At 49.5% G+C, this 14819-nt stretch overlaps 1 protein-coding gene across 4 annotated transcripts in view; it reads left to right on the top strand.

Annotated features, from left to right (window-relative positions):
- Positions 1-14819, top strand: part of Ngef (neuronal guanine nucleotide exchange factor) — an 86135-nt gene that overhangs the window by 65092 nt on the left and 6224 nt on the right. For all 4 annotated transcript variants that reach the window (XM_060368793.1, XM_021644631.2, XM_021644632.2 and 1 more), the window contains 4 exons: positions 9645-9805; positions 11293-11445; positions 12417-12546; positions 13311-13385. In XM_060368793.1, the coding sequence (XP_060224776.1) occupies positions 9645-9805; positions 11293-11445; positions 12417-12546; positions 13311-13385 (519 nt within the window). The remainder of the gene's footprint in view (positions 1-9644; positions 9806-11292; positions 11446-12416; positions 12547-13310; positions 13386-14819) is intronic.

Below are 14819 nucleotides of genomic sequence, written 5' to 3'. Positions count from 1 at the left end.
TGGTTGTTGTCTAAAACTTAGAGATCCATTCATATATTTAAAACTTTGAAACACAGTATAAGCCTTTCCCAGCATAAACGGAGCTAAACACAGAGAAGAGCTCCTGTGTTTATCACGTAGGAAGGTGACCAAAGTCAAGGAATGCGGTGCTTGCCTGTAATCTCAGCATACCACGGCTGGAGGCAAGAAGATTGTTAATTCAGAGTCATCTCGCCCCAAAGGCAATCAGAGGCAAGCCTGGGCTATGTTAGTGCCTGCCTCAAAAATTAAAACAGAAACGAAAGGCAGAAAAATAAAAACTAAATAGCATAAATATGGTAGGTGAGCTCGGTCCCCCACCCTCCAGATATGAAGGAAAATGAACACTGGGGAACTCTCAGAGGGTTAGAAAACCAAGTCACCATATTATCAGACACAGAAAATACCGCCAGCAGCCCTTCAGGTGGGTAAGGGTGCCACTTATTTCTAAATGTTTTACAACTCCTGAAGTAACCTACTAACACACTTCCATTATTATTATTTTTTCAAAAGCAGACAATACAAACGCCTTCACTGGGCCCCTCACAGCTTGCAGCTGAATTTTTATGAAAACAACCCCTGCTCTGCTGGTCGTGAGAGCACAGACCAGTGATTCCTTACCAGGTGGAAGGCAGACTTCCAGGCCGCACGTGGAGACCCTGAGCACCCGCGCTCGCTTGCTTTTTAGCATTAAAGGGACACAACCGCATTGCAGTAAACAAGTGACTTGAATAAGGACAGAGGAGCAGGAGTGCGCATAGGGGTCAGCAGTGCTCACTGGCTGGCCGGATGCTCTGAGGACACAGGGCAGGGGTGGCATCGGGCAGCACAGGCTCCAGATAGCTCAGTCATGTGTGCAGTTTATCCTTGTCCTCTTTCAAGACCGTGGGCACCTCGCAGCAGTGAAAGCGTGTCTCACATCAGATCCCAACACGGGGCATCCAAAAGGCAGCGTAGGCTCAGGCAGCCCCAGTCTGAAAAACCCTGAGTCTGAAACGCTCCAACGGAATTAAGCACAGACAGGATGCCACAGTGAGCAATTCTACCCCAGCAAACTGTTTCACGTGTAAAACTGTTGGGAACGTTTTCTGTAAAGTTCCTTTTAGGGGGCTGGAGGGATGGCTCAGCAGTTGAGAACACTCGCTGCTCTCCTAAAGAACTGGAGTTTGGTTCCTTGAACCCATGCTGTTCAGCTCATAACCACTTGTAACTCCAGCTCCAGGGGGTACACATTCTTCTGTCCTCTGTGTGTGTATGTGCGCACACACACACACACACACACACACGCACACGTACACACAAATTACTTAAATTTAAATTACTTTTGAAGCTGTATGTATAAACTACATACAAACATAAATGAGTTCCATATTTACACCAAGTCTCATTTCCAACATTGCTCATTATTTTTATGCAACTATCCCCAAACCCAAAAATGAAAACCTGAAATCGGAAACTAAGTCATAAGTGTTGGGGTAAAGAGACTGGGATTTCACCCTGCTACCGACTGTGAGAAAGGCCATGATCACCCACAACTCCAGTTCCAGCACTAAACCTCCGCATTCTCTTTGATCCAGTGAATGAACAGTGTGTCTTGTTTGGGTGTATTATTTTTGCCTTTTTTCTTTTCATCCTTCTTCTTCTCCTTCTGATCCTCTTCCTCCTCCTCCTCCTTCTTCTTCCTCTTTTTCTTTTTCTTCTCCTTCTCTTCCTCCTCCTCCCTTCGTCCTCCTCCTTTTTTGAGACAGGGTCTGAGGCTGACCTCAAACTCACTAGGTAATGGAGAATGATCTTGAACTTTTTTAAAAATAGAATTTTTATTTTATTTATTTATTTTTAAACACTTATGTTGTGTGTATGTATTGCTTGTATTTATCTTGTGCACCTCATGTGTGCCTGGTGCCCTCAGGTGTCAGAAAAAGGCAATCAGGTTCCATGGAACTGTAGTCACGGGTGGTTGTGAGCTGCCATTCAGGTGCTGGGAACCAAACCCAGGTCATCTGCAAGAACTCTATGAGCTCTTAACTGCTGAGCCATCTCTCTAGCCCCAACCTTGAATTTTTGACCCTCCTGCCTGCATTTCCTGAGTTCTGGGATTTCAGTCATGTGCCATCATGCCAGCTTGAACTGGCATGGGGATGGAGCCCAGGATTCACGCTGGACAAACGTTCCACCAACTGAACTGCATGCTCAGCTGCCCATGCTGCCCAGCTTCATTGCCCCCTTTTCTGTTGAGCTTCTATACTGATGTTCGTGACTGAGTGGTTTTTATGTTCTGAATATTAATTCTTCTGACATTTGTAATGTTTTTCCTGCTTCATAGCAAAGGGGAAGTAACAGAATGTTTTCTCACATCTGTTCCGGTACCCACCTGTGTTTTAATTCTTTGCTCTGCCACTCCTTAGCTGTGTGGCATTGGCTTATCCATAAAATGCAAGTATCTGGATCTACTTTCCATTGCTATAATAGGACAGAGACTTGGCCATTTATAAAAAAAAATAATAATAATTTTTTAAAAAGATGTAAGTTCAGCTTGAGCTTCTGCAAGCTAGGAGGTTCAGGTGAGGGAGCCGCAGCTGATGGTGGTATCTTGCTGCTGTGGGAAGCTAAAGGCAATTGGGAATGTACAAGAGAGAAAGAGGTGCTGAGAACTGTCCCGCTCCAGCCCTGGCTTCCAGTAGCTTCCTTATTTCCAAGAGAAAAACATCATCCACTCATGAAGGCACCTTCTTCGCAAACCCAAGCACCTCCTGAACTGAGAGCCAGGCCTCATGTGGCCATTAAAGGGACACCAGGCAGAGCAGGGCTTTCTGGCTCCTGCCATTTCTCTGCACAGATCACGAGAATTTCCACATTCAAGATCAAGCAGGTGGGCTTACCTCTGGCACAGCTGTCTTCTTCCGTGGAAAAGCCTCTCTTCCTTTTCTTGCAAAATCTTCCAGCCTGTGTTTGTGCTTCTTCAGAGTCTTCTGGATGGTATCTTAGGTGAGGAGGAGGAGGTGCTCACAGGGAGAAGCCAGGATGCATTGGGCCCTGGGGTCCTTTAGTCACACCGTGCTGTTCTGTAGAGGGAGACAGGGCAGGGACACAGGGAGTCTGAAGAAGACTCATAGGGTAGTCTGTAAGACACTCGTCACGCTCCAAAGACTTAGTGCAATGAAAGAGGGTGTGTGCCTCCTCATTAAAAACCTTCAGAGCCAGAGCAGTGGCTTGTGGTTGTAATCCCAGCACCAAAAGGCTAAGGCAGGAGGTCGCTGGAGACTCATATATCCTTTAGTGTTTTACATGGTTTCAAATTCATTTATGTATTTACTTACTTATTTCCTTACCTATTTATTATTGTGTGCATATGCATACACGATACTGTGTGCGTGTGTCAAAGGACAACTTTGTAGAGTTGGTTCTCTCTTTCCACCTCAACATGGGTTCCAAGGATCAAATTCTGGCCATCAGGCTTATGCAGCAAGCACCTTTACCCACTGAATCGTCTGCCCAACCTGAGACTCCTACTTCTGTAGAACTACACTGCTCTAAAGAGTAGTACTTGTTTTTCCAGTGACCATAAATACCATAAAAAAATGGCTCAACAGTTAAAAGCTTGGGCTTTCCATTCCAGAGGACCTGAAGTCAGTTCCTAGTACCTGGATGGCAATGCACAACCATCAGTAACGCCAATTCCAGGGGACCCAGCACCATCTTCTGGCCTCCATGGGTGTCAGGCATGCATGTGTATTTAGACATAATGCAATCAAGCCCATATATATTTATATTTATTTATATTTAATATATACTAAAAAGAAAGTTCATATTTTAATACTTGTTGAAATCTCACAAGCCATAATATTTCACTACATTTATCTCTATTATAGTAAAACAAGAAAGTGAAATGTAAATACCATAGGAATTGAGCCAGGTGTGGCAGTGTTTATCTGCAAGTCTGTAATCCCAGCACCCTGGGGTTGAGGCAAGAAAATCATCTCAAGGCCGGCCATGGGTGCATAGTGAGTCTGGGCTAGCTTAGGCTACACAGAGACAGGTGCTATCTTCTGTGGTTCAGAATGACAGAGGATGACCTTGATATTTTTTTTTCCTGACTCCACTTCTTCTTTTTTTTTCCCTCAAATTAGTAATTTTTTAATCTCCATTTTTTCTTATTTTTTTATTAATTACAGTTTATTCACTTTGTATCCTCCTGTGCCTCCCTCCCTCCTCCCCTCCCAATCCCACCCTCCCTCTTCTCCATCCGTGTCCCTCTCTCAGTCCACTGATTAGGGAGGTTCTCCTCCCCTGCCCTCTGGTCAACCTCAGAGCGTCATCCTCTGACTGCCTCACACATGTGCAGTGTGCACAAACCCACACACAAATTAGCAAAATGTAATAAAAAGAAAATACTTCTTTTATATATTTTTGTAGTTTCCTATGGATCAGATTGATATATCTAAAAAAAAAAATTCAATGAAGCCAAGCTGATATGCACTGGCCATATTTAACAGCAAATAACACACACAGACACACACACACAGGCCTCCATGTGTCCTGCGTGATTACAGCCTGGCTTTACAGATTGATTTTAAAGATCTTAATGTGTGCTTCTCTTTTGACAATGGGCCCTGAGATGCTCAGATTTTTATTCTTCAAATCAGTGGCAAAGTTCTGTTTTTAAAGTTTTTTACATGGGTACTGGGATTCCAACCCTGGTCCTCATGATTTCACAGCAGGCACCCATAACTGCTCAGCCATCTCTCCAGCCCACTCAGACCTCTTTTTCAGTGGGTATGCTGTTGAGACAGGTGGCCTCTGGATCCCTCCAAGTAAACCTGTGGCCAGAGGGCTGTGGAGCTGACTCGGGGTCTCCCTTTCACTGGAGGGCGAAGCTAAATTTATGCTGGGCTTGAGAGTGAGGCCAACACTACAGAAGACACTTCTCACAACCTGGCAGGCTGTGTGTGTACGTGTGTGTGTGTGTGTGTGTGTGTGTGTGTACATGCTTGAATACATGAACAAGAACCTGATGGGCCTCCCTGGATCTCTTCACTACGGGCCTGTAACACATGGAGAGCCACCATGTTCAAACCCTCTCTCACCACCATCCTAGGCCCCATCCTGTGTGCCCAGTGTGGCTCTGAGTGGGCATTGGCATCCCTAGGAATGGACTTCTGGCCATCCTTTGCCTCTCAGCCCCAACCTCCTGGGACAGAGCCACCTCACCTTGCCCATCTGGCCAGAGGCCAGAGTGCCTTCCTACCCTTAGGTAAAGCATGGCCAGGTGGTGGGCAGCCACGCCCACGTTGTCTTTCTGACGCTCTGTGGCAGGCCGGGCCCAGGGTTGGGCTTCCTACAGGAACCTCACCTCTTGCAGCCATCCAGAGCTGCCATTCTCATTCGGAAAGATTAAGTGGTTATCCTGGGGGCTGGGGTTCTGACCACCTGAGGCCGATGGACTGTTGGCAGCCCAGCTGCTCACAGCATGCAGATGTGTCACAGTCCTCATCAATGACAGAGCCAGCTGGACTGGCCCTCCAGGAAGCAGCAAGTATTAACTAGCTCTCAGCCTGCACAAAAAATCCAAGCAGGCCGTCCTGTGATGCTCATGGTTCTTAGCAGCTAACAAATGGAAGAGTCGTGATCTAAGAGAACTATTGAGGGACCAAGCTGTGGTTCATGACATTTGAGTCAGTCTAATTGGATGCTCTCTGAAGATACCATCCAGTAGCCAGGCTCACAAAGCAGGTGTCAATGAGGGCAGCTATGAATGTGTCCAGCCTGGCTAATTCATAAACTGTAGCAACAATGCTGAAATGTCTATCAGTCAGTTTCTCTCTCTGTGTGTATATAGAAACACATACTATACAAACCCACAAGCACATTCATACATAAATTCATTCACACAATCATATACTCATACTCACCCTCAGATACTCATACATACATTATCACACATTCACATGAATGCACATATTCATATATATGTATATATGCACATGTGTACAAAAGTGTTAACGTGCATGCCCATGCGAGCGCCCATCAATGTTAAGATAGCTGAGAAGTAAAGAGTCTATCACAGCGGTGCACACCTTTAATCTTAGCACTTGGGAGGCAGAGGCAGTAGACAAGCTAGCCCCATCTCTGTGGAGGTCAGGCTGAATACCGTGGCAGGAAGTGTGCATTGGAGCAAAGCGGCTCACCTCACACCAGACGGGAAAAAAGAGAGACAGGAAGAGGCTGGGCAAGGAGTGACCACTCCCAGGAGCTACTTCCTCCAGATAACCCCTATGTCCTGAAGTTGCCACCATCTCCCAAAATAGCAGTTGAGGACCAAGCTTTCAACATGTGAGCCTGTGGGTGAGGTGGTTATCTCCTCTTCAAACCACATCTACATACACTGTTAGACACACTCTCCCGCACACCTGACTACCTGAGAGATGTCAATCGGTCTGCCCTTCTCTGCTCCCCTGGGCTGTCGCCCTTCTCTGCTCCCCTGGGCTGTCGCCCTTCTCTGCTCCCCTGGGCTGTTGCCCTTCTCTGCTCCCCTGGGCTGTGGCTTCGTAGTGGAATCCGTGGTGCTCTGATCACTGCCGGAGCTTGGTGCTCCACCAGACACAGCAGGTGCCCGCGAGTGTGAGATGCAGATGGCTGAATGGGTGCCCAAGTGAGGAGCACACAGGGCCTGGCTCCTATTCCTTTGAGGTTTGTTCGTACTGGGGATCAAATGGAGGGCTTTCCACATGGGCGAAAGCTCTTTGGCTGAGCTCCGACCCCATCCCTCATGTGTCCCTCATGGCCATGGAAAGGCTCGAGTGGCTGAGTCAAAAACAATACTGATAAGGAGAAGACAGCTACACTGGTGTGGCAAATGATGGGACGCGCTAAACAAAGACAAACGTCCTGGCCAAGGAAAAAGTCACAGATGCCTCACCACCCCTAGATGGATCAGGGGAGGGGCGTGGGGAGCGAATGGGCTCAGCCGGCATCAGTTGCAATTCAGGACAAAGCTCGCTGGCTGTCAGCCACAGCATAGGCAGTCCCAGCTGTCCCCAAACCCTGATCCCTGCAGCCGTTGGGACAAAGGCTGTTGTCAGCAGGGTGAGGAGAGGCACTTTCAGGTAGAGCCACGAGTGTCTCCATCTGACAGGCATGCCTCTCGTGTCACTGTGTAGGGACGGCGGGTCCCTCAGTCTATGAGAGCTGTCTGCAGTCAGTTGGGTTAGTTACATGTGCTTGGAGCCTAGCTGCTCAGTTATCTTGGCGTTCTTTTGAGAAATTAAACTTAACAGCTGGAAGGTGAGTTACTAACAGCATTTGTAACAGAGACGTTTCCAGAAAACGTCATGCCAATGTGGCCTTCCTGTCTGTGCTGGATACAGGCATACATAAACCAAAGATGAATTAGCAGCAAGCATTGAGTCCCAGGACCACAGCTCATGGCATCTCAGCCCTTACTGGCACTGTCTTAAGTGCAGACTGGGGACCTGGGGTCTGGGTGGCTGTGATGTCTCCGTGGACTTTCTCGCTATTCCTGCAAGGCATCTCCAACTTACAAATACGCTCCTTGTCTCAAAGGGCTTCCCCAGGCTCACTGGCTGGCGGTGCTTCACAGGGAGGAAGTGACTGGAAACAGCCAGTCAACCATGCTTTGCTATAACCAAACCTGACGGGAGTCCCAACAGCTGGGACATGGAAAACCCTTTGGTTGGGTTCTCACCTCGTTACTGAGTTGCACAGCTTTGAGGGTGCTGTTCACCACTTTGCACCTGTGTTCTGATGGCGAGACAGGCTCTTCTACATAGCCCTTCTTTGGGACCCTGAGGATTAAATAAGACAGTGCAGGAAACCCGCTGCCCACTTCTGCCTCCACCACCAGGCACATGTGTTCTGGGAACAAACAGCAGTCATAGCCACATACCCCTCCGCTGCCAGAGCCCTGCTCATTGCTGCTGTCTGTCCTCCTCGGTCTGTTGTGCTTATTTCTGATGACGACTATCACATTCTGGCTGGCACTGAATGATAGAAGTTTACACACCCAAGGTGCTGGCCAGAATCTAATATTGGAGCTGTCGGCAGGGTGACCCTCTCTCCTGGGCTTTCAGAAAGGATCCCTCCTTTGACTTCCAGCCTCTGGCTACTCCAGGTGCCACCCTAGTCCCCACCTCCATCCTCTATGTGTCAATGTCTCCCCTCTCTATTATGGAGGTGTCTACAGTGACAGTTTTAATTGTCAACTGATACAATCTAGAATCATCTGGATGGTCCAGATCAGGCTGGCCTGTCGGTATGTCTGTGGGAATTGTTTTATTGTCTATTGACATAGGAAGATCCAGACTAAAAGTTGATGGTACCATTGCCGGAGCTTGGGTCCTGACTGTATAAAAGAGGAGAAAGTGAACTGAGTAAGGGATTATGATTCATTCTCTCTCCGCTTCTGACTGTGGGTATGACTAGCTACTTCCTGCCTAGACTTCCTTGAAATGTCGGGCTGCAACCTGGAAGTGTGAGGGTGTTGGGATTTTTTTCAAGACAGGGTTTCTCTGTGTCGCCTTGGCTGTCTGGGACTTCCTTTGTAGACCAGGCTGGCCTCAAACTCACAGACATCAGCTTGCCTCTGTCTGTCTCTGTGAGGGCTAGGATCCCAGGCGTGCGGCACCACGCCTGGCTGAATAAACCCTTCTTAAGGCTGCTTTGGTCAGGATGTTTTATCACAGCAACAGAAGCAAAACCAAATGCCTAGCACTGGGGGTAGGACCCACCCTGAACGGACTCACATCAAGACCTTCAACTCAAGCTCAGCTTCCAAGACCCATTTTCCCTCAAGGGCACGGTTGTTGGTCCTGGAGATGAGGATGTGAGCATAACTTTGGAGGGACCAATAGTTCCACCTGCCACACTTTCCCTTCAGGCATCTGAAGCAGACCTGGGTCAAGAGACAGTGGAGAGTGATTGGAAGACAGTGGTCACGGCTCCCACTGGTTTCGGGGTAGTTTACATATAAGCACTAAGGGCAAGCTAGCCAGGCCTGCTGCCAGGGTTTTTTGCATTCATCACTCTGGTAAGTTGATGTTGATACAGAAGAAAGGTGCCTCTGAAGGCTGACGTAAGATTTTGTGTTTCTTTTTTTTCTTCAAAATGAAAATTGTTCTCTTGATTACATTATAAAACCAAATGCTAAAAGAAATAATAGAGGCTTATTTAGGATTTTTCAGATAATTCAAAAGCTAAAAAAAAAAAGAAGAAAAGTAAAAGGAGTAAAGGTCACCCAAAATTCCACCCTTCCTGATTGGCATCTTGGTCTGTGTCCTGTAAAATGGAAGAGCAGGCGGGTCCTTCCTCCTGCTGATTGCTCTGCCCGTCTCTACACCAGTAAACACAGGCCAGGGTCATCTTTGCTGCCATCTGGTTCTGCTGTAAGACCGACCTCCCATATGTTGGTCCTTAGCTTGTCACCAGGTATTCAGGTGGTGGCTATGACAGTGCGCCTGCCAAGAATGAAGGCCTTTCTCTGCCTTCATTGGCTTCTGGACAAGTTGATTTCTGCCACACAGCTGCCACTGCAGGCCTCAGGACCTCTGCCTGTAAGGGCTTTCTTAGCTCGTCTTAGCAATAATGACAAGGTCTCCTCTGTGCCCGCACAGGCCATGTTTGAGCTGGTCACCTCCGAGGCCTCCTACTACAAGAGCCTGAACCTGCTGGTGTCACACTTCATGGAGAACGAGCGGCTGAAGAAGATCCTGCACCCGTCTGAGGCCCATATCCTCTTTTCCAATGTCCTGGACGTCCTGGCTGTCAGTGAGCGGTGAGCACTGACTGGAGGGCCACTTTCCTCCATCTTCCCCAGGCGCCCATGCTCACCTCTTGGGCTTCTAGACCACTGAGTGCTGTGGATTTTTATGTAAAGAGACAGAATGGATGAAGTCATGAATCTAGGCACTGGGGAGATGGTGCCATGTGTGGAGTGGCTGGTTGTCTTGCAAGAATGGGGATTTGCATTTGATCCCCCAGAACCCACAGGGAAAGCCAGGTCCAGAGGGATAAACTTGTAACTCCGTGCTGGGGATGTGGAGAACGCGAAAATCCCTGGGGCTGGCTGGCTGGCCATTCTAGCCTGGTTAGCTCCACACTAAGGAGATGACACCTGAGATTGACCTCTGACCTCCACACATGTGTGCACACGCACACAAAGTGTGCTCATACATAGATATAAACCCCAAAGGCCCACCATCTTCTCCAGCAGGTTAGCCAGTGGTACCCCCTGGGTATCTTCCCATCAGCCTCTGAGCCCTGTATATCTTTACGGTGCCGTGACTCCCCTCCTTGGGCAGAATGATGTTGAGTTGAATCTTATGCGTGAAACCTACAGACGAGTCTGTATGGGTCCCGTGACAATTGTCCAAGGTCATCTGGGAACATCCACTCACCCCAGATACCAGAGCCTAAGACCCACTGCAGGCCAGTGCCTGTTGGTTCCCTCCCCTCTCCCATGAGGTGTCCAGCAACCAGGGAAAGAATGTGAGATCTGTGTTCCCTTGTGGGGGGGGAGGAACTGAGCTCCTGTGGAGTGTGAAGGAGAGAAACCAGGATGAAGGATTCACACAGCACTTCCCAGCAGCCCAGGTGGGCATCTAGGCCAACTTTCCGCATTCAGATGAGGCAGGGCATGGCTCAGGCAGCCCTCTCCTGCAGTGGAGGGTCACTCACTGTCACATGTGGAAGCCCGGATGCTCTTGCTGTCTGTCCATGAGCCCTCCAGTTGCCCCGTTTGCACTGACACCTGCCTTTTCTTTGTAGTCTCTGCCCCTCCCAGTGGCTGTCCTAATCCTATAATTTCTGGAGGTGACGGCTCAGTGATGCCAGGGCAACCTGTGTCATCTCTGAGCTCGCTGTCTACATACCAACTTGAATTACAAATTGAAAAATTCCAGAATACAGAGGTAGAGATGCCCCCACATTACAAGCCCCAAGCATCGGCCACTGGCTTAATTAGAAATGATCACGGGGTCAGTCTAGGTTCATTCCAGTCCCTGCCTCTCCCACTACCCCGGGGACCACTGTGACTCACAGCTTGACTACCGTGCTGCTACATCTGCAAACACATCAGGACACGCGTAAGAGATACAGATGGGCCTCGAGCCTTCTCTCTCCGCACAGTCCCGCTGGGGTGGCCCACCTAAGAACATAGCCTTCCCTGCCCTGTCCAGTGCCCACCCACCTTGTCAGTGAGTGCTGGTGCCCAGCCAGGCGTGCTGATTTCCAGGTGCCTTCAGCCGACCCCCTGCCTCGCAGGTTTTTGCTGGAGCTGGAACACCGCATGGAGGAGAACATCGTCATCTCGGACGTGTGTGACATCGTGTACCGCTACGCAGCCGACCACTTCTCAGTCTACATCACCTACGTCAGCAACCAGACCTACCAGGAGAGGACGTACAAGCAGCTCCTGTGAGTACAGCCCGTCTGGGCTCAGCCATCCTTGCCTGGGCGTTCCCCAGGACCTCACTAAGCCACACAACCTGGCCAGGTGGCTAATGGCATCCAAATCTAGCATGTTCCCCGAGAAACAGGCTGAGTGAGAGTGAGAGTCACCTAAGTCAGTCATCTGTGATGGAGCAAGTCTGCCATTGCCTCTAGGCCCTGTTGTAGGTGGCGTGCTAAGGTTTCTGTGTGCCGCACATTCATTGTCCAGATAGCATCTGGATCTTGGTGGCTTCTCTATCACGCCCCATGGCTGAAGTGGACATTTTGACTTTGGCTATCCAAGCATTGGGGTGCTTTGCAGTAACTGTTTGGAAGATGGGGGGAATCAGGGTGCAGTTTCTTAGATCGAAAAAAACAAGCAGTCTGCAGCACAGACGTTCGTGTCTGGCAGTTCCCAAGAATCCCCAGGGTAGCTGGCCACCATGTCACTCTGCCCTGTGGGTGCAGGGTGCCCAGGCCCCACTAGCAGCAGGTGCAGTGTGGCTCCCTGATGTCTGCTGCTGCCCTGCAATAAGTCTCTGGCAGTTGTTTTCCTGGCACTGAGCCTCGTGGCCAAGCCCACCTGTCAAAAATAGCCCAGGCTCCCCTGGCAGGTGCCTCGAGCCTGCTGCAGGTTCCATCACTGCATCACTCCGTGGGTTTACCTTGCCACGGCTTCCTGTGGGGTGAAGTCATCTAATTGTATGTCTGATTCATAACCTTGGCTACAATGGGATTCTTACCCCTCCTACACAAATCATGCTCTGCCAAGTCTTCATGGCCTGGCATATGGAAGCACTATTGTTATTTGACGTTTACATGAACAGTTTATTTTCCATTTAAAAAAAAAAAAAAAGAGGAGGGGGGGAGAAGGAGCTGGAGAGGGTGGGGAGCATCTTCTGTTCACACCTCCAGGGCCTGAGCTCAGAGACAGTCCCCTGTGTCTGGATCTTCAGACAGGAGAAGACGGCTTTCCGGGAGCTGATCGCACAGCTGGAGCTGGACCCCAAGTGCAAGGGCCTGCCCTTCTCCTCCTTCCTCATCTTGCCCTTCCAACGGATCACGAGACTCAAGCTGCTGGTCCAGGTGTGGCCTTTGACTGTGCTCTGGGCTCTGTAGGCCTCCTCTGCCCAGGCCTTCACCCCTTCTACCTCCTTGGTAGTATTTTAGGGAATCCATGTGTTAAACAAGGGCCAATTAGAGTCCTATTGTACTCTGAGCAATGTGGGCTCGGCTATATTCCAGAAGGAAAGATTGGCAGATACCAGGGCAGGAGGGCAGGAGTAAGCGGAGGAAAAGGGTTATTCTTGGCCTGCAGGTGAGAGGAGCAATGTGAGCCTAACAGGGAAATGAAGGAAACTGAGGGGTTGGAGAAAAGACATTTTACAGTGAGAAGACCAGAGTCAGCAAAGCCCCAGAACCATGATGACTTGCTCTCCAGTGACCACTCTGGAAGGAAAGAAGGAAAGGAGGAAGGGTGCCGGTGCCCTATGTAAACATTATGCCTCACCTGGGGGCAGACTAGGCCTTAGCCCTGCCTGACTGACCCTAGCTGCTTTGCACTGCCTCTGTGCTTTGCTCTGCATGGGCCAGTGGCTCTGCATTGACGTAGAGGATCTGCAGGCCCTCGGGGACCCATGCTACTGAGGCTCGGCCTTCCCATTATCATCCTGGGCCAAGGCATTCACCCTGGCCTGGCTGAGGGCCCTGCTACCCTCTGTCCTCCTAGTGTAGAGTTATGTGTGTTGGCTCCGTTAAAGCTGTACTCCAGGGATGGTACCATGGCCAGGGAGGGAGGGGGAAGGGAAGCGGGAAGAGACAGGGGTAACCCAGCTCCATCCTGCCCTCAGAACATACTCAAGAGAGTGGAGGAGAGGTCTGAGCGTGAAGGCACCGCCTTGGATGCCCACAAGGAGCTAGAAATGGTGAGTTGCTTCCACCTGTGTGTTCCAGGGAGCCATCTCCCCTCTAGACCACGATCCCTACTGACCTCCTCTGACACTGTGTCCTCTTAACATCCCATTTATTCTGAGATTTTACTTTTGCAATCCAGAAAAGTCACGGGTGGTGGTGGGGGTCACACCCAGTGCGACTTCCTCAGAGCCTTCTCTGCACCACCGCACCCCTTCCCCACTCTCTGTTCATGTCATGTGCCCGGGTTAGCTCTGAAGGCACTTCCCTGGCACTCTTTACCAACACAGAACTCTGTGGCAATCCCCATGCCTGTTGCAGCCTGTTGCTCCAACCCCACCCTCCGGGATGCACCTTATATTGGTGTAGGCCTTGACCCAGAGCCCTGCCTGGGAGTGTCCTCCAAGGTGACTCCTGTGGCAGGGCTGTGCGTGGGCACCGGCCGCTTTCTCTAGCCTTGTGTGTTCTTCAAATGCTGTCTTGGACACTTGGCCCCTGTCAATGGTCCGTATAACTTCTTACTAGACCCTTCTAGGCAGCAGAGGCCTGGACAAGTATGGTGACCTCTGACCTGTCAGAGGCCTGCCAGCCCCAGAGGGCTGTCTCAGAGGTCAGCCAGGGGGCAGGTGTGTTTCCTATTTTAAGTTCTTCTCTGCTTTTGTCTCTCTTCTCCTTTTGATGAAAGAGATGCTCCGTTTCTCTTGATAACTTCTTTTTTAAAAAAAGCTTATTTTTCCTCATTCATAAAAGTAATTGATGCTCAAATACAAGAAAATGCAGAAAATGAGCATAAGCAAAATAAAGACAGCAAATACTTCTGGCTACCCACACTCTCTGCTGACAGCACTCCTGGTCAGAGGCCTGCATATGCGCCTGCTGAGTATGTATTACTGATTTCAGAGCCCTAGGGTACGTGGATATATTGTGCTTCCATCAGTGCTACTCAATGGACAATTTAAGTCGGTGACAGATTTTCTCATTCTAAGCAACACTGCAAGGAACATCTTATAGTCTAATTCTTTGGGCTCCTGTGCTTATTAACAAACACTGACAAAGCACCGCCTCAGGCCAGGCTCTGCCCTAGACCCTGTGAGCCAATTAAGGCTCTGATTCCAGAGATGGAGGCCCAGAAGTCTGGGGGAAAGGTAGAGTTATTGGTTCCTGGCTATCTTCCAAAGAGGTGGGGAGCCTGTGCACCCCCAGTGGGTGAGAAGTCAACCTAGAGGAGCCCTTTCTGTTCTAATGAAGCTGAGAAGAAAGGCCCCTTCCTTTTGGTCTGGGAGGTTGGCTTCCTAGTCAAGGACAAGGAGACAAATCATCCTCTAGTCGAGTGGTTCTCAACCTTTCATATGCTGTGACCCTTTAATACAGCTCCTCATGTTGGGGTGACCCTAACCATAAAATCATTTTTATTGCTACTTCATAACTGTAATATTGCTGCTGCTATG

Source organism: Meriones unguiculatus, chromosome 15 (assembly GCF_030254825.1).
Source record: "Meriones unguiculatus strain TT.TT164.6M chromosome 15, Bangor_MerUng_6.1, whole genome shotgun sequence".
Taxonomy (NCBI): Eukaryota; Metazoa; Chordata; class Mammalia; order Rodentia; family Muridae; genus Meriones; species Meriones unguiculatus.
This window is presented reverse-complemented; position numbering and strand designations above follow the sequence as displayed.